General features: G+C 42.8%; 1 protein-coding gene across 1 annotated transcript in view; it reads left to right on the top strand.

Moving 5' to 3' along the window:
• LOC144807914 (uncharacterized) overlaps window positions 1-27910 on the top strand; it is a 235256-nt gene that overhangs the window by 113425 nt on the left and 93921 nt on the right. The window contains exons 4-8 of the mRNA XM_078673505.1: window positions 9709-9765; window positions 12401-12457; window positions 14085-14141; window positions 15768-15824; window positions 25745-25846. Of these exons, the coding sequence (XP_078529631.1) occupies window positions 9709-9765; window positions 12401-12457; window positions 14085-14141; window positions 15768-15824; window positions 25745-25846 (330 nt within the window). The remainder of the gene's footprint in view (window positions 1-9708; window positions 9766-12400; window positions 12458-14084; window positions 14142-15767; window positions 15825-25744; window positions 25847-27910) is intronic.

Raw genomic sequence — 27910 nt, 5'->3', positions numbered from 1 at the left:
GATTTAAAAAGACGCCCGCTTCTGACAAATTGAAATTGAATAGAAATCTGTTGTTTTTACTGCATAATTGTGTGTTTTTTAAAATGTCCACCACCTCACTCACTTCCATTGCGAATCGCAACCCCTTGGATCCAGCTATTACTCACCTTGCCCTCTCCCCTCAGTCCTCAGCCAATCGGCCTTCCAGGGGCGGAGCTCTAAGGCGGGACACCAGATAAAACTCAGCCCTCAGCAACAAACCGGAAATTGCATATGTTGCACGCGCTGCTCGCTGACATCGCGCCGCTTGATTTAAAAAGACGCGCACTTCAGACAAATTGAAATTGAATAGAAATCTGTTGTTTTTACTGCTTAATTGTGTGTTTTTTTTAATTTCCTTGGATCCAGCTATTACTCCCCTTGCCCTCTCCCCTCAGGCCTTAGCCAATCGGCCTTCAAGGGGCGGAGCTCGGAGGCATGAAACCAGGGCCAAATGCAGCCCTCCACATGGGAGCGCAGCGGACGGGAGCAGCGGGCACGATGGCGGCACGCCAAAGGCAAGCCCGTCTGCGCCAGTCCACGCTGTCCGGGCCCAGGGGCCAGGAGCGCTGTGCGACCCCTCTCCTAACCCGGAAATACCCTCAGAGAGCTGCAAATCGCGCACCTACCGCTCCTTCCAGGCATAGCCGAGCGAATTAAATCCACTGGCATTTCACGTAGGGCGCCGAGTCCCCCTGATAGCATCGAGTGCGAGGTTACTCCCACAAGGAGCGACACTTCTCTCCGGGTGATGTACCTCAATACGCGCTCCCTGGTAAAGCACCAGTTAGACATATTTATCCTCTTGACAACCGAAAAACCTGATGTTTTACTAATAACCGAAACCTGGCTCACCTCAGACTCCCACCCTGACATCTTGGCGGCCCTCCCCCCAGGCTACTATATACTTAATGCCAATCGCTCATCCTGCCGTCCTGGGGGCGGGGTGGCAGCCATCATACAGAAGCAATTCAAATTTATTGCTACTGCCTCTCTGGCCTTACCTGAGGTGGACAATCTAGTCATCAACCTAGAAACAGAGACAGGTGCCCTCACACTCACACTCATACTCATCTATCAGCCCCTCCAGTCTATGCCCTCGTTCCCTATCTCCTTTAGCGAACAGTTGGCAAACCTGATGATGTATCACACCAGAATTGCTATGTTTGGTGACTTCAATTAATGGTTCAATGACGACCGCGCGGGACCACACGCTACAGAATTATTTGAAGCTTTAACCAGCCTCAACCTGGCTCAACAAATTACTACACCCACTCACACCAAGGGTCATACCCTCGATCACATCTGGACACACGATGTTGCATTATCCAGCCCAGTTATCTCCCCCTACATCTGGTCGGATCACCACCTGATCGATGTTACCATCACACTCAGAGGCAGGGTCAAGGCCCCTATCCTGGCAGGTGGCCTATCTCGTATTTATTTATTTATTTATTTACTGACCTATACCGCGCTAGGAACTCGACTCCCTGAGGAGTATCTCCGCGCCTTTGGTAACATCAATGAACAGAGACCCTATCAATGTATAACAGATGTCCTATCAGGATTAATAATTGAACAGGAAAGTTTTTAATTTTTTCCTAAAAGGAAAATGTTCCTTACAGGTTCTGATGTCATGAGGGAGATTATTCCAGAGCTTTGGACCAGCAACTGACAAGGCCCTACCCCCTTGTCGGGATCCGTAAATGGAGTTCTTATGACTCCCAAGGCTTTCTAGATTTCCTAGACAACACTCGCCCCACCATACATTCTGACTCTACTGTCGAATCGATGGAGGGGGACATTGTCAACTGGCTACAGATAGCCAGTGACCGGTTCGCCCCCGTCACTAAATTTGCGCGTACTAGGCATGGCAACTCACACAGATGGTTTTCTAGCGACCTCAAAGCACAGAAATTGAAGTTACGTCAGTTAGAACGGAACTGGAGACGCGACTATTCCAGCAACCATAGATTGCTTTTCGTCGCGGCCCGCAAAGAATGCAAAAGCGCAATCTCCATGGCAAAATCCACACACGTTTCAGACAGAATCCTCCCAGCCCATAACAAATCAAAAGAAATCTTCAAAATCATGAACGATCTCACAACTGACGATAGAACCCTCCCCACTCTGATACCCACACAAGAGACATGCAATGCGCTGAATACCTTCTTTATTGAGAAAATTGTAGATATCAAGAATTCCATTCCCTCCCTTACTCCCGTCAGGTCACAGGACTCATCATCCCCTAACCCTCAGTCCCTGACTCATCTCCCTGTTCTCACCCCTTGTACTCTCTCAGAGCTCTCTGCCCGTATCAAATCAGGGTCCCCCAACGATTTCTGTCCCCCCTCTGTTCTCAGAGATGTCTGCCTCGCTCTACCAGACAGTATCCTCTCCTTGCTGAATGCCTCCCTCAGCACTGGCACGGTCCCCAGCTCCTTCAAGGAGGCCATTTTAGTGCCCCTACTGAAGAAACCTGGAGCAGACCCTGCCAATCTCTCTAATTATCGCCCTATCTCCCTCCTACCTTACTTGTCCAAACTCCTCAAGGCCCACATAACCGGCTGTCTCTCAAAATTCATCGAGAGCTCGAGCTACCTCGAACCCAATCAAGCTGGCTTCAGGCCAGCTCATTCTACAGAGACCGTCAGCCTGGCAGTACTAGACGCCCTGAAAGGGAACGCAGACAAGGGGGCATCGTAGGCGCTAGTGCTCCTGGATCTGTCAACCGCCTTCGACACGGTGGACTATAACATTCTTCTTCACCGTGTCGGACAGGCCACCATCCAGGGTCCTGCCTTTGAGTGGATCAAGTCCTTCCTCGCAGGCAGAGGGCAAACGGTCCGCCTGGGCCCCTTCATGGCAACTAAGGCATCTACGACATGCGGAGTCTCTCAGGCATCCTCCCTCTCACCCCTCTTATTTAATCTGTATCTCCGGCCACTGATCCACTCGCTAAAAAGGTGGAATATCACTGTCTTAAACTATGCGGATGATCTGCAAATCATCCTCCCTCTCGATTCTCCCGACGCGGCAACCAGCTTTCAAGCAGTGATGCTCCACATACAGCAGTGGATGAATCACATCCAATTAAAGCTGAACCCAGGGAAAATGGAGCTCATCCTGCCAGGTAACAGCGCGGCACATTGGGGCCCTCAGTTCTGGCCATGCGAGATGGGCCTTTCCCCCGCACCCTCGAGCACGGTGAAGAGTCTCGGGGTGGTTATCGACTCTGACCTCTCCCTTAAAGCTCAAGTGGGTGCTGTGATTTCATCCAGCATGTTCCAGCTGCGCAAAATCCGCAAGATCTTCCACCTTCTTTCGCACCGGCGCTGGTACAAGTTGTGATCTCCCTGGTACTATCCCGCCTCGACTTCTCTAATTCCCTCTACCTTGGCCTACCACAGTCACTGCTCCGCCGCCTCCAAATCGTGCAAAACCAGGCTGCAAGACTTACCCACAAAGCCCCGAAATGGCAATCAGCAAGGCCTCTGCTGCGCAAATTGCATTGGCTACCAATTGAACAAAGGGCAGCCTTCAAAACCGGCTGTCTAATCTTCAAAGCCCTCCATTGCAACAGCCCAGACTTTCTGAAAGCCCTCATTGTGCAGCACTGTCCGGCCCGCAACCTTCGGTCGGCTCATCTCCACCTGCTGGTCGCCCCCACCATAAAACTCAAGAAACTAGGTGGCCGTAGATTTGCCTACCTAGCACCTAAGCTGTGGAACCCCATTCATTTGTCAGTCAAGACCAGAAGCTCTCTGCTGCACTTTAGAAGGTTCTTGAAAACCTGGCTCTTTTTTAAAATCGGTTATCTTGCTTCGCCGCAACCTCTGTACACTTCAGTGCCAGGCAACTTATGGTGTCAGTGCGCTATATAAATTCCGCTTAACATAACATAACATAACATCAAGATACAGCGTGGAGAATTTCGTGAAAGTTCAAAGGTCAGCAAAAAATATAAACAATAAATCATACTGTAATTCATCATTGATAGTAACACGTCCCTTGCACCTATATCATCTATTGATACATTCCCCTTTTGATCCGTTTAACAAGATATTCAAAATCTGCCATCAATCAAGAAAAAGGTACCAAAGTCCTTAGTTCACCTTTAGCAAATAATCCCTATCGGTCCAAATCACAAACACATCCTCTGATTATCTTCAACTTCTCCAAGGAAGGTCCCAACAGTGGATCACCCAATTCATATGTGAACCCCAATTTCTAAATAAAGAGGGTGAAGGGTTAGCTTGAGTACCCTGATCGGAAGGTTGCCTCGTAATCAGACAAAATAACATCTCCTGAGGGTGAAAACCAACCACTATCCCATAGTGCAATACTGATCCCCTCATGGATATATATATAGTTCTGATTAATTAATCTAGACCATACCCAATCAGTCTAGCATCACTCAGATGAACCTGATGTTTTTCTCCCTCCGAGAGCAAAAATATCATTTCAGAAGGGTTCACAGTCCTACTCACCTATTTAAATCAACTTATAATGTCCTTCGAAAGTGCAAACACCCCAATTTGCCTCGAATCACAAATTATGTTCCAAATCCATCCATCCAGAAAATATCCCAACTAGAGAAAATAATTCAAAAAGAAAAAATATTTCATCAGGTCTATTGTATGGGTCCCCAGATCACCCAGTTTAGTTTCTCTTACCATTCAAGATATCAGTTCAAATAAGGAGATCTTGATTCTTTCTTAACACCCGTTTCCCTTAAGGTTCAATCCAACCAGAAACCCCTGCTCATTCAAAATGCTCCCAGTCCTCGTACACTAATAATATCTAAATGTAACAAAGAATCAGAAAAAAAGGGAATTTTAGAAAGGTTTAAATATCCTGCCATAAAATAAGCTTCGCTCCTGACCAATGTACCCCCACCCTCACTCCTTAATGTCTTACTGTATTCGAATATGCACAATCCGCGACGTACTCCTTGCTCCCGGCTCTATAAATCCGGAATGCACAGAAGAGTCATATCGCTGTCCTTTTAAAATTCCTGCCGACCAATCATTAGATTGGAGGCCTCACTTCCACTAATCAACGTCCACTGCAATAACACGGCAAGCTTCCCATCTAGTCCGCCACTAGTATAGTATAGGGTCGGTGACGTGACTTCCTGTTCGTGAGCAATAACCAGGGTTCCCTCTCTGGTCCGCATATCATTCCTCTGTGTCCTTATTGCGATTCTTATGGTGGATATTTATTCGATTACACACCGATCATACTGACCAATATTTTGCTTCCAAAGTACAACCCTTCCAACCCTGTTTCAGAAGTGTGTCGAATCCCATCCTATGTTATCATTATTCTCGGAAATGTCAAAAAGTTCAACAGCCCACAAGGGGCTTACCCTACCTTCCTAGCTAACCTATCAAGCGCGAGCGAAACACCCAGATTTAGTATTACCTCTTAGTCAATCAAGAATACTACAGCGAGTCCTCGTAAAGTCTGAGTGATGCTGGACTGATTGGGGTCTTGTGGAGAAGATACATGGCACAATCAAGATGAGGGTGTCAAAGGTTTGATCATCAACTTCATTGAAATGGCCAGATGTGCTGCCATTGGTATTGATGAGCCTGCGTAGTACTCTTGATAGGAGGACAGGGCTCTCTCCAATGAGATATTGATGGGAAGAACTAGGCGATTGCCTATAATGCCATCTACAGCACTGATAAACATCACAGATGATTTGGTATTGGATTATTGTAGGGGACTGGCTGATGTGGTTAATTCTGTGGCTCACCAGATCGAGGCTGCAAACGCATCCACCTCGAGAGACCCGCTGCATGATCTTAACCCTGGTGACTGGGTGCTTGTTTGAAAGCATGTGAGGAAGAGCCGCCTTGATGCTTGATGGCGAGGACCATACCAGGTGATTTTGGTCACAAGTACAGCTGTGAAGTACGGAGGATTGCCAAACTGGATTCATGCTGTGCATGCTTGTCAAGTTCATGAGCCTGTGGAGAAAATTACTCCATTTGTTTCGAGAAGCGTGACTGAGAATGCAACAGAAAATGAAGGAACAGGTCAGGTCGCAAGCATTCGTGATGAGGCTGAACAATCAACTGAACAAGTAAGAAGAGATCAAGCCGTTCCAGAGTTGAGTTCAGAACCTGAGATAGATGAGTTTGCAGAAGTGAACTTTAAACCAGATCAGAGTGAACAGCCTGGTGCAGAAGGATCAGATCGAGCGGAAGAGAGGAGAACTGGTGCTGAAGCAAAAATGTGGCCAGGAAGAAAGGATAGGCTAAACATAAGGCTTGCATCTGAGAAAAATCTCGCTCCGATTCCTGAAACATCTGAATCAGATCAAAGTGAAATTAAAGAGAGACCGGATGATCTAAGAGGATCCAGAAAAGAGAGGGTACCATCTCAAAAGTACGCATCTCCCGAGTGGAAATACCTAGCTGCAGATGCAGAGACCGATGAGATCCAGGAGGTTGGGAACTGGAGCAGTGAGTTACGTGCGGACACCCTGTTGATTGACATTCAGGTGCTGGTCTCTGGAGTTGAGGCCTTCGGAACCCTAACACTTACAGTCCCTGATCCACCAAGGCTGAGAGGCTTAAAATTTTTTATCCTTAATCAGGTTGCTATCCCTACCTTTGAACGACAGCCCACTGCACAAGAACTGAGAAAAATGTGTGCATAGATTCTGCAGCTTATTTTTACCATACTTGGATCTAATATCATTTATGATGAAGCTTGAACTGTGAAAGAAGAACTCATTAGGCTTTAGAAAGAAGATAACCTAGGCCCAAGTGAAATTTTTAAATTAGGGACTTTCCATAGTAGAATAACTGAGGGCTCGGGCTGACTACATCTCTAAAATAGGTTAGTACTATTGGGCTGAATATTGCAATAATTGAATAGACAAAGGAAAATAAAAAGACATTGTAAATAACAGGATAAGGCAAAGATAAGTAGAAAAGAGACTTTGTTGATTTCGTTTGCTCCTCAAGATCAAACAGTAGTTGAAAAATGGAATCTGGAAATTCAGGACGCAAGCAGAAATGCATAATTGGTACCCATATTGCTGTGGTGCTTATTGTCATAGCTGTGGTCATTGTTACATCTTTGGTTGGGTCTCACAATGCTGAAAGGAATAGGGAACAGGCGACACTTCCCTCACCTGCCTCAGATTTAGAAGAGGGTGCATCCGCAAAAGGTAAAGAGATGATCAGGGAAACTAGTCGGATGTTACACGTAGATTTGTCAAAAGGGGATTTCTCGCTGAATGCATATACACGTTTGTTGTATGAGTATGTTGATACAATGGAAGCGAAAGACTGCTATGTGTGTTTGCAACTGCCAGCATAAGTAGAAGAAGGCATTCAATATCATGATTTACCTTTGACTTGTGGCATTACATGTAGTGCGTTGTTGAGCATGTTTTGTAGTAAGCACATTTTCAGTACTACTTCTCAAATTAGGATGTGGTACTCTCAGAAGTTCCAGTTCTTAAGTACATGAATAAATATGAATGCTATAAGGGTGTAGTGAGGATGTCTACGCACGTTGTGCCTACTATTACATTAGATACTTCTTATACCCATAGACATAATTTGACCTGCATGTTATCTGACATCGAAAAGAAGTTTGTGGATCAGATAGAAGATTCGCATAGGCAGACTTTATTTAGACCAGATCCGAAGCCTAAAGTTATTTCATGTACACAGGAAGAATTAGATTATAAGGCGAAGGGAAGTTCTGGTCCAATAGCTTCAGACTTTCAGCAAAAAGGGAAACTGGGCATTAGACACCTGTCAACATATTATGACAAGATATTTGTGGGTAAGAGTGATTGTGTACACATTTTCTTGATTGAGGACTCAATTAGAAGGGCACTAGTGGATAAATTAACCATCGTGCCAAATGTGTATTTTGTGTGTGGAAAAAGTGCTTATGTGAAATTGCCTAAAAATTGGTATGGTACATGTTATTTGGCTGTGGTATTTCCCAAAATCTTCCATGTGGATGATTTATGGCCTTTGAAAAGAAAAAAGATCTCACAGAGGAAAATATGGTGTAAATGCGGGAGAAATTGTTGGGGATGTATTTGAAGCCATGATACCTAGCTTTTGTGTGATTTTGAATGATGTTAAAATTAGAAAGTTGGCAATGCTGATGGATAAGCTCTCTGTGAATATGGCCCAAATTCTATTACTTGTTAATGGGGAGATGGTTTCGATAATGGCTATGGTGCTTCAAAATCGTCTTGCTTTAGCTGTATTTTCAGCAAAAGCCGGAGGAGTTTGTAAATTATTGAAAATTCAGCAGTGCTGTACTTATATTCCTGACAATAGTCGGGATATAAGGGAATACATTAGTAACATTTCAGAGATGCATCAAGATTCATGTGAGCTGGCTGCCGATGGACTCTGGGAACAAATTGGTAAGGGATTTGGAAAGATTGGAAGATGGTTTGGAAGTCTGGGACAAGGAAAAATGGGATACATCTTGAAACCTTTCATTATAGCTGTCATTTGTATAATTGTACTTTTGGGAGCCTTCACGGCTTACAAATGGCAAAGGGCATGACATAATGAGAATTCCTTGAAAAAGCATAAGCAGCAATTAGAACGACCCACTCACTCACTCATACAAACACTCACACAGACACTATGGGCTTGATTCACAAAGGACCGCCTCATTCGTGGCGGAGGCCCCGTAGTCATGGGAGAGTCTTTGCACTTGGGGCAGAATCTCCTCCATGAGGATTATCATGGAGGGGATTCCGCCCGAGTGCAAAGAATCCCCCATGAGTGCAGAGGCCCTATGTCAATCAGGGCCTGACTCTTCCATACAGCCCACCAACTTACTTAACCAAACACCGAATCAAACACCCAACCTGTCACCAATACAACCATTCATACTGCCTGTCAGGATCGTTCAACAACTTTCAGAGGAGCAGAATGACGATAATTTACAATGCCCGTCATAGATCCCCCCCTCATCAATTTTCAATGAATGACAGGAGTACTCCAAGGGGGGAAAGGTAATGTGGACAAGAAGAGTCTGCCCCCTACTTCATGTATTATGGGCCTTATTACGAGTAAGGCGGTCCTCAGAAATGCCATACTCGCAGTTGTCATTTAACCACCACCACCACCACTGCGGGTCTGCCTTCAGTATTCTGAGTGTGGCAGTCGACTGCCACAGGACCACCTCATCCGCCTTCATCCAGGAACCTATTGTATTCACGCAGTATAAAAAGGCAGGAATATACCCGAACAGGGACCCCAGCTGCTTCTGGACATGGGTGTGCATGTGGGGACACTTGTTGTGCTCCCCTAGAAGTGCATCCCTTTTACTCCATGGTGTGGCATGCATACTACCTCATGCAGGAATGTGCTGCAGGTGCTATCATGGCAGCAGTTTGCTGTGAAGGCTCTCCTATGAGCCTTAAACAGCCACTGCCATGAGCCCTGCATTACATTTATATTCAGGTAGGTGGACACACATTGGGCTTGTCAGTCCTGCTGTCGGCATGGCAGTGGTTGGCCAAAAGGAGGACCGCCAGACTTGTAATAAGGCCCAAAATGTGTCTCTGCATTACTACACACCCAAAGTGGATGAGGAATGTGCCTCTCTTCTATTTTCATGTATTGCCACAATATGTGTAATGTGCAATATCGTAGAATGTATCTTATTTTCTTTGAATTTCAGGAATTAAGGAGATATACAGATCTAGAGAAAATTCTCTGAACCCGACTGAACAAACAGGTACGTCACTGTTCTGAGTTTTTAGCTAGTGATACATTTGCTTCACACATCTACATTTGCAGAGTTTAACAATGAAAATACAGTTTAAAAAAAAAAAAGAAATATTATTAAATGGATACACTTAGCTTGCTGTTCCAAGGCCATAGAATGTGTTTGCTGGGTGCCGAAGAGTCCGGGTTGTGTCCACTAATGCGTCTATCCATTTCAGTGTCTGAGGAGAGCTTGAGGATGCACTGGAACACTAGCCTGAATACAGGCAGCTGCTTCGTAGAGACACTAATCACTAGACTCAATTGATGCCGAGTTGAAGACTGAGAGAAACACTAACCCTTGGGTAGGCGATAATTAGAACCAATACTCAGCCCCTCTAAATGGAGGAGAACTCTAGTATTTACAATTAGTGTTCTCCCAGACACAAGAACACGTGACAGAACTACAATTATGTCATCTCATGATGCCTCTACCTTAAACCGACTAACACGATTGAGAAACAAAATGTTCTTCCTCTTAGGGTGATTGCTTGTGCGATTCAGTATTTGGGCCAATGAAGGCTTTAACATTTGTCAGGCAAAAGAAGATTGCTCCTCTATTATTTTCCGGCCACTCACTTTCAACCACCAGTTTATTGAATTCTGCAAGGTAGGCGATTAGTTCTCTATTTTCCTGCCTCAATTCTAGTAGTTCAATGTAAGAGGCTTGCAAGACTCTTCTCTAATTAAATATCCAAATTGACTTTTTATTTAATTCTTCAAAATTATACAAAATTGGGTCATCTCTAGAAACTAGTGCCATTGACTAGGATGCTGCATCACCACTGAGGAAGAATAAAGGCCACTCAAGATTGTGCATCTGAAAAATCAGGTCAACTCATAAAGTGAAAAGACCCTTGGGTTAAAAAGACTTGTGCCTTCTGTGGGCCTCCACTAAAGCTTTCAAGAGGCGCCTGTGGAATGACAGGGGTTAAGGAATCTACTACTTGTGTGGAAATTTTAGAGGTTTGACTATATGCTGAGCCTTACCCTCCATCCTTCAATAGATTAAGTCTGAAACGCCCTCCATAAAATATTCCACTCATTTTATATGCTAAATCTGAACTTTCTCTTCTAGATTAACCATTGGCAATGAACTTCTCTCCACTAGCAGAGGTTGCGGAGATTTGGTAACGACGCATTTCATTGAAAACACAGATTTCATGCAATATTGCCAACTACGTTACGGAGCGGAGTAATATAAAGTTAGCTACTGCACCCACAATCCTTTCATAAATGAACTTTACCTTTACATGCTAAAAAGCATAAAACCAATTCACAAAAGTAAACTTTGAAACATATCAGGCAATTAGAGAGGTGATGATTGTGGGGTCACCCCTAACCTAGGGGGAGTGCAAGCAGATGCCTTTAACATAACGAGCATATCATGCTGAATGATTTGTTGGTAGTCCAATCCTCCTAGGACCAACCAACCAAAGTTATGGGCAAAAATTCAATGCCAACCAAAGGCCCACAAAGCATTATGGGGCGAGATTCTAGAGTTTAGTGAATATTATAGTATTAGCTCTCAGCTGAGCCTGAGAGCCTGTCCCTTGAGGAATGTTTTGATATTGGATACTGTAATATTCACTGCACTCTAGAATATCGTCCCATAGTGCTTTGCAGGGCCTTTGGTTGGGATTGTTTTTTGCCCATAACTGTGCTTGGGGTGGTCCTAGAAGGATGGGACCATCACCAATCGTTCAGCATGATGCGCTCTTTGTGTTCACGCCATCTGCTTGATTCTCTCCCTAGGTTAGGGAGAACCCCAAAATCATAACCTCTCTCGCTGCTTGCTATATTTTCATTTTCACTTTTGTGAGATCACTATATGAATTTTTGCATGTAATAATAGAGTTACTTGTTGTTTTATCAAGGTTATGTGAGGTTTTTGTTTAATTGATGGGGATGAGAGGGAACGGAGTTGCGGAGCGGAGTTCACAACGTTTTTGTTCAATTCCGCTGAATTATGTGTAGTGGTAAAACGCCAACTACGCCCACCTTTATCCTAGATGTTATTAATTCTTGTTTTACGTTTTTATTCTCTTTTCTGATGGTCACTAACTCTTTTTGGATAACCCACAAAATACCTTGAAAATTGTTTGTGTCTAATCCCTCCATCATTCTGTTCAAGTGAAAGACAACCATTGGCACTTTACTCTGTCAGGAGCGGTCAACAACTTTCACAGGAGCTGTAAGACAATAATTCCCAATGCCCCTCACAGAACCCCGTCATCAATTATCACGGAATGGCAGGAGTGCACCAAGGGGAGAAAGGGAATGAGACAAGAAGATACTGCCTAATCCTCTCTGGTTTTCTTTATTCTTGTGGTTGCACCCTATCTTCTGGCTTGCACAACCTGGTAGTTATTGTGTTTTGCTTAATGTTGTTGTTTAGATATGAACTGTAAATGAAACATAACATACCATATATCCAAGTATTATGGCATATGTACCTCATCTTGACTTCAACTATTATATCTGTATGTACATGACTACATACCCAGAGTTGATTTGAAATGTTCCTCTTTTCTATTCTGATGTTTTGACACAATATGTATAATGTTAAATATTGTAGAATATATCTTCTTTTCTTTGAATTTCAGGAATTAAGGAGAAATACAATTCTAGTCAAAATTCCCTTAACTCGACTGAACCAACAGGTAAGTCACTACTCTGTTTTGAACTATTGCAACCTTTGCTTCGTACCTTTACATATGCAGAGTATAACAATGACTATACTGCATTTCTAATGAAATATTGTTAAATGAAAACACTTAGCTTGATGTTGGAAGGCTGTACAATTTGTTGGCTGAGTGCTGAAGAGTCCAAGTTGCATCCTCTAATACGTCTATCCTTTCCTGTCACTGAGGAGAGCTTGAGGATGCACTGAAACACTGATCTGAAGATAGCTGCTGCTGAGTAGAGACACTAATCTCTAAACTAAGACCATGCTGAGTTGAAACCTGGAGAGAAACGGTAAAGCTTGGGCAGGCGGAGATTAGAACTAATACTTCACCCCTCAGGAGGAGGTGGTTCCCTGAAAGAACACTAGACTCTCCAATTAGTGACTGCCCAGACACAAGAACATGTGAGGGAACTAAAATGATGCCTACTCACGATGCAGCTACCTTAAACCAGCTAACACAATGGAGAAACAACATTTCCTCCCTCTCAGGGTGATTTCTTGGGTGAATCAGTATCTGGGCCATTGTATCCCTGAACTTCTCTTTTGGGCACCTGTAGCAGATTGCTGCTCTATTACTTTCCGGCCACTCAGTTTCAACCACCAGTTTATTGAATTCTGTGAGGTAGGTGATTAGTTCTCTATTTCTTTTCCTCAATTATAGTAGTTCATTGTCAGTGGCTTGTGAGACCCTTCTCTGATTACATATTTGAAGAACCTTTTTTTTTTAAATACCTCAAAATTATACAAAATTGGGGCATCTCTAGAAACTAGTGCCATTGACTAGGATGCTGCACATAAAGTGCAAAGACCATTAGGTTAAGAAGACTTGTGCCTTCTCTGGGTCTCCACTAACGCATTCAAGAGGCAATAGCGAAATGACAGGGGATAAGGAATCTACAACTTGTGTGGAGATTCTAGAAGTTTGACTAGATTCTGAACCTAACCCTCCGTCCTCTGATAGTGGAAGTCTGAAACTCGCTCTATAAAGAATTCCACTCATTTTGTATGCTAAATCTGAAGTTTCTCACCTAGATGGTATAATTCTTGTTTTAAGTTTTTTATCACTTTTCAGACGGACACTAATTCTTTTTGGATAGCCTCCAAAATATCTGTCAAAATATTTATGTCTAAATCATCCACCATTCTGCTTAGGTGAAAGACAACCGTGGGCACTTCATTATGTCAGGAGCACTCAACAACTTTCACAGGAGCTGTATGATGATAATTCCCCATCATCAATTATCACAGAATGGTAGGAGTGTACTTAGGGGGGAAAGGGAACAAGAAGAGACTGTCTAATCCTCTCTGGTTTTCTTCCTTCTTGTGGTTGTACCCTATCTTCTGGCTTGCACAACCTGGTAGTTATTGTGTTTTGCTTAATGTTGTTGTTTAGATATGAACTGTAAATGAAACATAACATACCATATATCCAAGTATTATGGCATATGTACCTCATCTTGACTTCAACTATTATATCTGTATGTACATGACTACATACCCAGAGTTGATTTGAAATGTTCCTCTTTTCTATTCTGATGATTCGCCACAATATGTATAATGTGAAATATTGTAGAATATATCTTCTTTTCATTGAATTTCAGGAATTGAGGAGAAATACAATTCTAGTGAAAATTCCCTTAACTCAACTGAACCAACAGGTAAGTCACTACTCTGTTTTTAGCTATTGCAACCTTTGCTTCGTACCTTTACATATAAAGAGTATAACAATGACTATACTGCATTTCTAATGAAATATTGTTAAATGGAAACACTTAGTTTGATGTTGGAATGCTGTACAATTTGTTGGCTGGGTGCTGAAGAGTCCAAGTTGCATCCTCTAATGCGTCTATCCTTTCCTGTCACTGAGGAGAGCTAGAGGATGCACTGAAACACTGATCTGAAGATAGCTGCTGCTGAGTAGAGACACTAATCTCTAAACTCGGACCATGCTGAGTTGAAACCTGGAGAGAAACGGTAAAGCTTGGGCAGGTGATGATTAGAACTAATACTTCACTCACTCAAATGGAGGAGGTTCCCTGAAGGAACACTAGACTCTCCAATTAGTGACTGCCCAGACACAAGAACATGTGAGGGAACTAAAATGATGCCTACTCACGATGCAGCTACCTTAAACCAGCTAACACAATTGAGAAACAAAATATCCTTCCTCTCAGGGTGATTTCTTGGGTGAATCAGTATCTGGGCCATTGTATCCCTGAACTCCTCTTTTGGGGACCTGTAGCAGATTGCTGCTCTATTACTTTCCGACCACTCAGTTTCAACCACCAGTTTATTGAATTCTGTGAGGTAGGTGATTAGTTCTCTATTTCCTTGCCTCAATTCTAGTAGTTCATTGTCAGTGGCTTGTGAGACCCTTCTCTGATTACATATTTGAAGAACCTTTTTTTAATACCTCAAAATTGTACAAAATTGGGGCATCTCTTGAAACTAGTGCCATTGACTAGGATGCTGCACATACAGTGCAAAGACTATTAGGTTAAGAAGACTTGTGCCTTCTCTGGGTCTCCACTAAAGCATTCAAGAGGCAATAGCGAAATGACAGGGGATAAGAAATCTACAACTTGTGTGGAGATTCTAGAAGTTTGACTAGATTCTGAACCTAACCCTCCGTCCTCTGATAGAGGAAGTCTGAAACTCCCTCTATAAAGTATTCCATTCATTTTTTTATGCTAAATCTGAAGTTTCTCACCTAGATGGTATAATTCTTGTTTTAAGTTTTTAATCACTTTTCAGACGGACACTAATTTGTTTTGGATAGCCTCCAAAATATCTCCCAAATTATTTATGTCTAAATCCTCCCCAATTCTGCTTAGGTGGAAGACAACCGTGGGCACTTCATTATGTCAGGAGCACTCAACAACTTTCACAGGAGGTGTATGATGATAAATCTCCATCATCAATTATCACAGAATGGTAGGAGTGTACTTAGGGGGGAAAGGGAACAAGAAGAGACTGTCTAATCCTCTCTGGTTTTCTTCCTTCTTGTGGTCGTACCCTGTCTTCCCGTTTGCACAACCTTGTAGTTATTGCGTTTTGCTTAATGTTATTGTTTATATATAAAGCTGTAAAGGAAAAATAACATAACATATATTCAAGTATTATGGCATATATACCTCATCTTGACTGAATGTAATATATGTGTATGTACATGACTACATACCCAGAGTGAGTTAGGAATGCTCCTCTCTTCTATTCTGATGTATTGGCACAATATGTATAATGTGCAATATTGAAGAATGTATCTTCTTTTCTTTCAAATTCAGTAATTCAGAAGAAATATGATTCTAGAGGAAATTCCTTTATCTCGACTGAACAAAGGGGTAAGTCACAATTATCAGTTTTTTGCTATTGCAACCTTTACTTCATACATTTACATAAGCAGATTATAACAATTACTATACTGCATATTTTAAGAAATATTGTTAGATGGATACACTTTGCTTTCTGTTCGAAGGCTGTGGAATTTTTTTGTGGGTGCTGAAGAGTCCGAGATGTATCAGCTAATGCAACTACCCTCTGAGGAGAGCTTGAGGATGCACTGGAATACTGGTCTGAAGATGTATAGCTGCTGAGTAGAGACACTAATCTCTAGACTCAGACGCTGTTGAGGTGTAGCCTGGAGAGAAACACTAATGCTTGGGCAGGCAGTAATTGGAACCAATACTCTGCCCACTCAAATGGAGGATATTTACAGGAAGAACACAAGTCCCTCCAACTAGTGACAGCCCAGACACAAAATCCATGAGGGAACTGAAATGTAGTGAAGGGTGCAAAGTTACATTTTTGCACGCTGAATATTCTACTCTGAGCTTCAGGGGGAAACCTTGACAACATTAGAATGGAGTTTTTACAGTGAGCATTTGGCAGATATTTTGGAGTTCCTGTTAATTATGGAGCTCCTCAATGCCTCCTTACGGGAAGCTATAGTCCCTCCTGAATGGAAGCATGCTATGGTTCTTCCACTTCTAAAGGCAACTAATGCTGATCCCTCTCAGCTTCCCATTTTTCAGCCAATCTCACTGCTTCCGGCGTTTCACAAATTTTGGAAAGACATTTTAACCCGCAGTTGTCCCACTTTGTTGAATCCCAAAACTTCTTACAACCCTCACAGTCTCGCTTTAGAGCAGGTTTCTCTACTGAAACAACTCTCCTAGGAGTCACTAAACGTTGGCACCGTTTGGACATTGGAGACACAATGGCCCTTGCTGGGATTTCTCTGGTTGAAGGGCCTTGAAGATGATGCTATTTTCAGTTCCTAGAGTTAGGAGAATGCGATAGTAATTACACAAATTGTACTCAAGTAGTACTTATTGTGAGGCGGGGGCTTGTTCTGTGTGGATGTGACTTGAGGAAAGCATTCTAAGGCATCTTTTTAATGAAGCAGATGTAGCCTAATGGCTAGAGCAGCCCACCATGGAACTGGGAAACCTGGTTCGAGTCCCAACTTTGGCTTACCATTGTTGCGAATTACATAACCTTGTGCCTCCAAATGTTATGTAATCTGTAATTTTTGTAAAGCTCTTTAGTGCCTGTGGACCAAGTATGCACTATATTAAAGGGCAAAATGAAGAACGAGTTGAACTTCATATTTTGCCAGGTAAAGAGTTACACTTTTCTTATGCCTCCTTGTACGAAAAGCCTGTTCAGTTTTCTGACGCTATTCTATAGAGGAAGAGGGCTAAGAGGTGCTGCTTCATGTTCCATTCATTTATTTGTGTGTTTCTTCTCCAAAGCATAAAACAGAGTAACTTCAGCATTGAAGCAAGGTTATTTTGCAGCACTTTAAAGACTAGTACGCATATTCACAAGCCAGTTGCACCACTTTTGCGTCATTTTTAACATGGGGAAAATGACGCAAAAGTGGAGCAAGCGGCTTATAAATCTGCCCCTAGATTTAAAGTGGTGGTATCCGGTGTCCTCTGGTACACAGGGTAGACATTCAGGGGCTTGACTACAAGCCACTTGCGCTGCCGGTACATCACTTTTTCTAATATTAAAAGTGACACACCAACGGCCCAAGGGGCCTGTAAACAAGCCCTCTGTGCGGTACAAAACTGATGTCTTCCTGGCCCTCTGCCCCAATTAATTTGCTTTAATATTTGATGCCATTGTACCATGTTGGCCTTTCCTAATTGCTGGTTAGTTTGTGTTTTTAACTATGTGCCAGGGTCTGTACTATTACATGTATGAGTCGTACAGTTCTCTGTACACATTTTTAGTTTCTTGAGTGTATGTGCGGGTGGGCAGGTGGAAAATTGCTCAGCGACCCGTCCATGACACTCTCAAGTCTGCCTGTAAATCGTTTACCACACTTGTTTAAAGAACCAACAATTATAGGTAATAATAGGTATATAGGTAATAATACACTAATAATAGGTAATATAGGTAATAATACACTCTAGACACTTTGGTGTGAAACATTTATTAATTGCCTCAAGAGGAGGTATCTGCCAACTTGAGTGCATGAGCCTGGCGGCAGAAGGCAGAAGGCTGGCAACCCACAGACAGCAAAGTGAGGGCAAGAATTGTCTTGGCATGGCAGCCAGGTCTGCACTCAGTTTTCCTCATGGCAAAGTTGGCGTTGGCCTCTTTTTTCCTGTGTTTGCATTTTTCCTTGCTGCTGCTGCTCCTACGGCTGATCACCCCCTGCGTGTTCTCACCTCCCAGCTGCTCTCCTATCCCAACCCCTACTTAATGGTGGCCGCGTGCCAAAGCTAAGCCCATCTGCGCCCGTCCGTGACCCAACCACGGCCAGTGCCAGGGACCCTGGTCCCCCCTGACCCCTGCCGCTATGTCTCCAGCACTCTCCACGCTCTCAACCCTGGATGTCAAAACAACTGCTAGCAACTCCCAAGGCCCACTCTCCTGCCAACAATGCCACTGCACCTTCACCCACCTCCAGACCCAGACAGCTACCGCCAGCCCACCGGACACCAACGCACCCAAAGCCCTGATCCTCTTGAACACTCCCTGCACAGATATGCAGTAGAAATCTGGGACCTCCTCAACAACCTCAAGACCGACGTTGCCTTCCTCACAGAAACCTGGATCAACATCAGCTCCACTACGGCCATCACCGACGGGTACAAGATCCTGAGGAAAGACTACAGCAACCATCCCAGAGGAGGCCTCGCTATTGTCCACAAAAACTCCCTCCGACGGACTACCTCCATGCCGAACGATGCTTCGACCCACCATGGAACACACATCCACTTACAGATCCAGCCCAACCCCTGAACAACTCTACGTGGGACCCTCCCCTACGGACATCGTGGTCCACGCTCCACATTCACAAACATCATTGCAGATTACATTGTACCTCACGCCCTCACTCCCCAAGCCCTACCTGCTATCCTTCAGGAAGGCCCTCAAGACCCGGCACTTTGGATGACCTCGCAGCTGCCCCAAACCCTCTCCCCCTAGCGCTTTGAGACCCTTATGGATGAGTAGTAAACCCCTGATTGATTGATTGATTGATTGATTGATAATATTATATACTACTGCTTTGCTATGACACAGCTGGCCCTACTACAATGAAAATATGTTAAGGTTTTTTCACTCAATGGTCATGTTTAACAATAAACCTTTACATGTCCTACTTCTAAATATCATGCATGCTGGCTTATGGGCAGTAAGTCCAACTCATGGGTGACATGCTAATTTTTGAAGGTGAGTTTAGGCCAATCTATAGGGGTTATTTTGATTGGTCAAATCTGCAGTTTAATCCTTCAAAGTAAGGCTACTGGTGACAGGCCTGCTCTCATTCTTACTTTGCCCTTATAGTAGATGTCACAATGGGTGCTACAGTCCACTTAGGATATTTAACTTACAGGCCCTGTGTATGATTTGGGTACTATATACTCGTGCCAATAATCAAGAGAGTGCAATTTCATCATATTGAAAGGGGGGAAGGCACAGGTACTTTGCCAAAGGTTAGTGTGGTGAAGTGCAGAGCTAGCAAAAAACTGTCAAGGCAAGAATAAGGAGGAGCACCTCACACAAAATGGTCCTTTGCACCAAAGCCGAAGGACGGTATTTCACAGGCATAAGTGGGCATTATCTGATTTATGTCGTTACATGAATGCAGTTGGCCTTTGGGGCCCAGGGGTCTGATTAAGACAAAGTTTAAGGGTGACCAGCTGACAAATTGTTCTTTCTCGGAACTATGCTACCCTTCACTGCACCTCTCCCACCATTCTGTACTCTGTCCTCTAAGTTGTTATGGTTATTATGAGCCATGCCAGCACTCCCATCTTCGTGGTTTGTGCACCCAGCAGCCACCACCTCTTCCAGTTTGCAGCTGCTATGGACCCTACCCGTTCTATCCTGTTCATGAGATAGTGTGTACTCCTGTGCTTCAGAGAATCAATATGTCACTTGCTGCACATTTTTCATTCTGTACACAAAAGAGCCACTTGAACTCTAGCAGGGAATGCAGCTGCAAAATAAGAGGCACTCGGGTGTAAAATTCCTGGATGACAGTTAACATTGGTTGAACAAAATGTAATACATAATTCAGAGTTATTAATAACTACTTAACGTCTCACCCTATAAACCAAAGAACTCTCTACAATTCTGTAAATTGCTATACAAATTAAATATAGTTTTTCATCACATTGCGGGTAAGGTGTAAGGGATTTGTGTTGTTTACCTTCATTTTTAGGAAATGCCTATACAAGCAATGCTGAACATGATGTGTGGCTACAGGGATATTTGTTGGGGGGGGGGGGGGGGGGGGGGGTTGGGAGTGGGCCTGGGTCCGGGGCTGAGGAGAGGGAATGGCAGGGGACAGAATTATACCTGGGCTCCCTTGTAGGAAAAGCTCTAGAAAACAAAATTGAGCTTGCCAAATAAACTTAGGATTGTATCCTTAAACATTTGTGGTTTGAATGATCTAACAAAGAGACTAAAACTGCTCAGATATTATGACTGATGACAGCAAATATAGCATGTTTCCAGGAGACCCACATTTAAGGGGCTCAAAAATCTCTATTGAATTCTCTAGGGTTTGAAATTATACGAGCAACCTCGCAGGGTGCTCGAAAAAGGGGGTCGGTATTTTGGTACGAAAAACATTGCCCTTACTAGTGAATTTGGTAAAAGCTGATCATTAGGGAGATGGGTTATAGTGAAGTGCTCATTGTCTTCTAATCATACATTTACAATCTGCTCTGTGTATGCTAGTACTCTAGACAATCCAGGGTGATAAATAACATAAATGAAGAGTTGGTACATTGGTCGCTCCCGATAATCTTATGCGGTTGACCTGAATCTAAGTCTGCCCAGTGAATGGAATACAATGAAATCTAGGAGTTATGTTGGCAGGAAGCCCAAAGTTTACCGGGTGTTGCTCAACCTAATTAACACTCATGGTTTAAAAGATGTGTGGGCCCACTTCAGACCTGAACAGAATGGCTTTACTTTCTTCTCCGCATCACTTTTTTGTTTCTTCCACTCTGATTCATGAATGTTCTATTAATGTCGCCCCCGGTTACTGTCTGACCATAATCCTTGTATTTTAAACCTAGAGGGTGTATTATGCAAGAACCAAGTTTGAACTGGAAATTGGAAAGGCACTGCTATATGATAACCATTACCGAGAGTATATGGCTGGATGGATTCAGGAATTCTTGAATATAAACATTGGGTCTGCTCCAACAATGGTTGTTTGGGATACTTTTAAAGCCGGCATAAGGGGTTAGGCATTACGGTTCTCAATCCGTAAGAATAAAAAAGAGAAGATACAGATTAACTTACTACAGGAGCGGATGATAGAAGCGGAAAAAAATTAATCCAGGTAGTTCAGGCAGGATCGGGAGTGAAGGAAGCACGGGAAAGGGTTATAGTTGCTAAATCAGAAATGGGGGGGTTTTAGCAGAAAGAATAGCTGCCAAGTGGGCAGCAACTAGAGAAAGATGTTATGAATGGAGTGAACGTATTGGTCACCAACCCGCCATTTCTACTAGGCAGCAGGTAACTGCCAATACTATCTCTTCTATAAACTCTGAAAATTAAGGGATAATTACTGATCTTTCAAAAACAGAGGAAGCTTTCCGGAACTTTTACGAGAAGTTATATTCTGAGGATGTGATTGGGTCTGCCGAAGATTTTTTAAAAAAAACACTAGAGAATATTTAGAGACAACCCCTTTAACTAAAATTGGTATTGATTTTAGCGATGAAATGGAAATTGCTCCTGAGTGGGAAGAAATCGCAGCTGCACTTGCCAACCTCCCGTACGGTAAAGTTTCCAGGATGGGCAGTATACCAGTTGAATTTTATAAAATCTTTTCTCAACAAATAAAGGTTCTTTTTTCTAAAGTTGTAATATCAATTTTTGAGGGCACCCCACCACCAAAATCCTGGTCTTTGGCTAAAATTGTGATATTTCCCAAAAAAGATAAATCACCTCTGGAGATGACTTCGTATAGACCTATTACTCTAATCAATACTGATTCTAAGATTTTTTCTAACGTTATTGCTACAAGATTGTCTTTAAATATTGAAACACTAGTTTCTAGCTGGCAACACGGCTTTATTCCAAAAAAAATAACAGAACACATCCGCCTGGCTATCATGTTGTTTGATGCTGCAGAGGTGACAGGAGACTCGATCGCACTAATTCTATTGGATGCTGAAAAAGCATTCGATCGGGTCTCCTGGCAATTTCTCTGGGCTATCATGCGGCAAGCTGGCTTCGGACCTAGGATAATTCTGGCAATACAAGCATTATATCATAATCCCTCAGCCAGAATTTTAATTAATGGTCATTTGACAGAAAAAATAAAATTTTTACGAGGAATTGACAGGGGTGCCCCTGCTCGCCCTTACTTTTCGCTCTCTATATCGACCCCTTGATAAGAAGGATAGAGCTAAACTCTGTAATTACTCCAGTGAATAGGTTTGGCATAGAGACAGAGATCATGGTTTATGCCGATGATGTAGCCATAATTACTCCAGAACCTGAGGTAGCTAGTAGTACTTTGGAACCCGAGGCTCAGGAATTCGGGCTGATTTCTGGTTATGCCTTAAATAAAGCCAAAACGCAGATCGTGGTTAATGGGAAAATTGATTGGGTAGATAGTAGAATCACAAAGAAAGCAAAATATCTGGGAGTGTATTTTGTTTCAGACTTAGATAAAATGGTTACAGAAAATTTAACTCCACTGGCCACTAGCATGAAGAAGTCACTTAGAAAGATCTACAATATACACCTAACTATTGTCGGAAGGTGTAATGTATTAAAAATGACATATTTCCCCAAATTGCTTTATTTCTTCCGGGCAATTCCGCTTGGTTTCAATAACCTTATACTCCTTGTTTTTGAACACATTTTTTCTCCATTTATCTGGGCATGCGCGCCAAGAAGGGCCTTTAATTTCCTTTCACTACCCAGGGAAATAGGCGGGTGGGCGCCCCGAACATAAAACTATACTATTGGGCTGCTGCTCTGCAACATTGTAGTGAGCTATTTTGGGAAGTACGGATCCTCAGTCCCTCCGGCTTACCTTCCCCCTATCTTTTACTCCTTGGTGAAAATGTAAGGGGCTGTCTCTGGCGCAACCTCGAGTATAGTTATTACAAGAGGATTAGATTCAAAACAATGAGTTGCGCGTATTGGGTATTCAGTAGAATCCGGAAGATATTTGGAATTGCTAAACTAAACTATTATACCCCTATTAACAGTAATGATACTCTACTGTTAATATTCAAGCCTGTATATCTACAACAGTATCTGGGAGGTATATCCAGAATAGGAGATTTATTCAGTAATAATCAGATTCGGTCATTCGAGGAATTGAAAAGTTGCTATGACTTAAATAATAACCAGACGTATCAGTATCATGCTGTTGCCAGTTTCTTATTAAATACAATTAGGGGCTCTGTTGATTTTTCATCAGTGGGTCTCATAGATCAGCTACTCGGTACTAGGCTTCCTGGGATAGGGAAGATTTATCTCCTTCTTAACAAACAAAAACCGGACGATTTAAGTAAGGTAGAGGCTTAAATGGCAGCTTAAATTAAACACTCAACGCAATGCTTTTTGCCCTGCTTTGGGATTAGCGCAAACATATCTGCTTTCCCCCAAACAACAAGCTTAATTCTATAAGACGGGCTACTTCTTGTTTATAACTCCAAACAAAGCTGCTAAATGGACAACTGGCCCTTGGACTGTCTGTCCGCGCTGCACTGAATTCAGTGCGGATTCTGTGCACATGTTTGCTACATGCCCAAAGCTTGATTTACTGTTAAAGGAAATACAATGTTTCTTAGTAGAATACTCCTGTTATATATCTAATTTACACCCACTACTATTCCGTTAGGGCTTTATGACCGTTTGGACTTAAAGGAGGGGGTGCATTAGTGTTTGTAGCAGTGACTATCTTGCGGATATATATTGCTATGTACTGGAAGGATTTCAACCCTCCATCTTTTGGGCAATGGCAAGCTAGATTATTCGCGATTTATAGATTAGAGAGAGCGATCTATGCTAAAAAGGACAGAAGGGCAAAGAAAAGAGGGCTCGTAGTCTGGGATCCCTTAACCAGATGGCTTGATACTCTGAATGCTCCAGCTGATTTATGAAGGGTTTTTTGAACTTCTTTCTTTTTATCTCCCTGTGTTGGTCCCCCCGATTTACTTCTCTTGGTTTTTCTAACCCCTCCCCGATCCCCTCCAGTGCTTTTCTCTGTTGTCCCTCTTGCTCTTGTTTATTTTATTTTTTTTCTTGATCTTCTGGTGATTATGATATGGATAATGATGGAATTGTTTATTCTCGCTGATGCCTCAATGTATGTAAATATTAATATGTGATTTTGTGGGGTTTTTCGGACTCAGGGAGGGGGGTTGGGGGGATGATGTTCAAAGATGGAATAATTGTTTTGTAATGGTTGTTTGTGGAAAAAAAATAATAATTAAATATAGTTTTTTAATAATGACAAGCTATATTTGAAAAAATAAAAAAAATGTAAGCAATAGTAACACATATAATTAGTATAGCAACTAAAACACATTCAAATATTTAAAGATACAATATTTTAACCATTATATTATTGAAAACATCAATTTTTTGTCACCTATATTTGTGCATCAAAGTATATGTGTATCATAATATTTATTTTCTAATATTTTGGCCTCTGATCATTTTAATCGGATATTTTGTCATCATGCTCAAAAAACAAGCTTATATATGGAATGCTTGGTTTTATCTGAGCCTTTGGCAATTTTGTGGGCTGCATTACCCTCCATCGCTTTTCACCCACTGTGACAGAGACCAGCCTGAACTGCCAGGTCAGGTCACCTCCAGATGGGAACACAGGCATTCTCAGATTATTTCCTCCTACTGAGGCCTTGCCAGTGAGGCATCAATCAAGCAGTACTTGTATGGCGCTGCTTCTCACCTGAGAGGGTATCCAGGCGCTATTCTTCAATGTAAGTTGAAGAGCCAGATCTTGAGGCTCTTCCTAAAATGATTCAGTGAGGGTGAAGTACAGAGGTGGAGGGGAAGTGCGTTCCCGGACTGGATGACGAGGTGGGAGAAGGAGCATCATCTGGTGCGGTGTGAGATGAGTGGTGCAGAGGTTTCTGGGTGGTAGGTGGAAGTTTAGGAACTGATTCATGTAGTCTGTCCTTGGTCATGGAGGACTTTGTAAGCGTGGGTAAGGAGATTGAATTGGCATCTCTTCTGTGTGAGGAGCCAGTGGAGGTCTTTCACGTGCTGGGGGAAGTGGTTCCTCTTTGGCAGGTTGAAGATAAGTCTGGCTGCTGAGTTCTGGATTGTCTGGCATCTTCTCATGAGTTTGATGGAGGTGCCTGCATAACCTGTGTTACCGTAGTCCAGTCTGCTGGTGATACGTGCCTGTTTCACTGTTTTTCTGTTGTCGATGAGGAGCCACTTGAAGACTTATATATATATTTAGCTGGGGGCCTTCTTCTACTGTGCATGGGAGCCACGCCCCCATAAAATCTTAGTTAAATCAAATAAAGCATTGTTTATATTACAATGATGTATTGATTTTAGTTTTGTATGGACAGAATAAACTTTCTAAATGACTGATTAAAATTCTTTTTGACACAATATTTGAATATATTCTAACACCGTTGTATATGGATGAATAACTAATTATCTTAGAGTAGATTTTACAATCAGTCGTTTATACCAATACAATCATATTATCTAAATTATGCACATTAACAGAACTGACTGGTTGTAACAGAAAACACTTTTTTCTTTTTTTCAGACTCACCAACTGTGAATTATGCTTTGATCATTGGTGTGTCAGTGGGCGTGGGAGTTGGGCTTATGCTAATCATCGGTATTATAATCTGTTGCTGCTGCAAAGGTAAGCTGCTGCATTGGTGTTCTGTGTGTGTGTAACCGAGGAGAAAGATTCCTTTTCAATTCCTCAGCCACTCCTAAAGTAGCCAGGTCACAAGCTTCTGATCCTCATGTACCACTTCCTGTACCACTCAGGCGCACTTACTGTATACGGCACTCGAGGTGGGCACACCTACCCTGGCGCACTAACCCATACACTGATTCTAATTAAAAACACTTGGGCATATCAGCAACAACTGGCGATAATTATTGTTAAGCGCACTTAGCGCTAGGTTAATTATCGCCGGCTATAGCTTGTTTTTATCGCGGAGATAGTGCGCTATCAGCGACGCTTATCTCCAGAGCGATAAAAACAACCGAATTAGCTGCCAAATGTGTAATTATATCTGGGATTCCAGCGATAATCATACATTGTTTGCAGCTGCATTGCTGATAGGGAAGGGCATACTTAACCATGATATCCACCTTCCATTGCATATCATAGCTACGTTAAGCTAAAAGCAGGCGTAAGGAAAGTAGCGATAACTGTGGGTAGCGCTACTTTTCTTATCGCTATGCTTGTTAGCGTGTCCATTGCTAATTAGAGAAATGTCACTTAGCGACATTACTCCAGTTATTTGGGGAAGGAACTCCCACTTTGCATCTCATTTGAGATGCAAAGGGAGGCGTAGGCAAAAAGGGTGCTAACTTGCAAATATGCATGTTAGCACCCTCTTGGTGATAGGGTGAAAACATTCTCTGCTTTTCTGGCTTCTAAAGCCAAAAAAGCGGAGATAAGGCCCTCGATGATAATTTGTATATTAGATATGGTGTTAATTTAAATACTATGTCAGATGTGATGTATATACTAATTTGAAGATCTATTGGTGGCTGGTCTCCAATTTGCTTTTAAATAATTCTCATCAGGCGTACTATCGCTGAGAAGAAATGTGCTAACTTTTTTATTGCATTCTTATTTCCCCTTACTGAAGTGTGTTAGTTCCCTCAAAACAAATCATATATAGTGCCGTAAAGAGTAACTTTCAGCAGTGCCCCCACTTTCTGACCTATTTTATATACAGACCCCGTAATGTATAGAAGAAAAATAGGGCTCTGAAAGACAGCCAGGAAGAATCAGATTTCGCCCTACTGAACACTTACATATTAACTCAGATATATATTCTAAAAAAACAAAACAGTACTTGAAAACACACAAAACACTGGTGGTCTGGATATGTTCCTGGATTCATCTCTTAACCCTCTCACCAACACCCTGGTGATGGTACTTGGTTTCAAAACACGGTCAGCCCACCACATAGTCCTGGAACTGCTGAGATGGAGTGGGCTTCCTTCTGAAGTTGGTTCGGGGTAAACGCATCCAGAACCTCAACTGTGGTTGAAAAGCTGTCAGTGACCTGGGACTCTGGCATAAAGACTGTGGCACATCCGACATGGGAAAAGTCAACCCTGTCCTGTCTAATTCATCATCTTTCATTTATGGTGGAAGTAATTTCCCCGTCACCCAGAAGGCGTGACCTCGCACAGATGTGCTGACGGATGCCTCATGGAATCTCTTGAAGTAAGATACAATTCTGTTAACAGTTTTAGTCCCCCTTGTGGCAGTAACCTTCATCCCTTTTATGCTTCTGACTTGCCACAGGATCGGCTTAAACATTAATCTGAAGTTGCTCTCAAGGTGGCGATCTCGTACCAGTACTTTATCTCTGAATTTTCTTGACTGCCTTCTTAATTTGGCAAGGATGTTGCCAACTGGAGTCCTCTTTCGATGAGGGTGGTGGGGTAGTATGTCTTCCACTTTCCTTCTGAAACATAGGATGCTAGGAGCCAAACCAGTGGTGAGGTGAGTTGGGAGTTAGTTGTATTTCAGAAACAAATAGACAACCGTCTCCACGCTGTGCTGTTCCCCTTGAGCAATCCATACTACCTTTTTGATGGTTCGCATAAAATGCTCAGACTCTCCACTTGCCAGGGGCCAACGTGGAGTGATTTTGTGATGTTTTGTGTTTCTTGACAGCAAATAGCTGACGGCATCTTGCCTATCAAACGGGTGCCATCGCACGTGCATAGC

Source organism: Lissotriton helveticus, chromosome 1_2 (assembly GCF_964261635.1).
Source record: "Lissotriton helveticus chromosome 1_2, aLisHel1.1, whole genome shotgun sequence".
NCBI classification, from domain to species: Eukaryota; Metazoa; Chordata; class Amphibia; order Caudata; family Salamandridae; genus Lissotriton; species Lissotriton helveticus.
The sequence above is the reverse complement of the archived record's forward strand: the minus strand, read 5'-3'. Positions and strand labels throughout refer to the sequence as shown.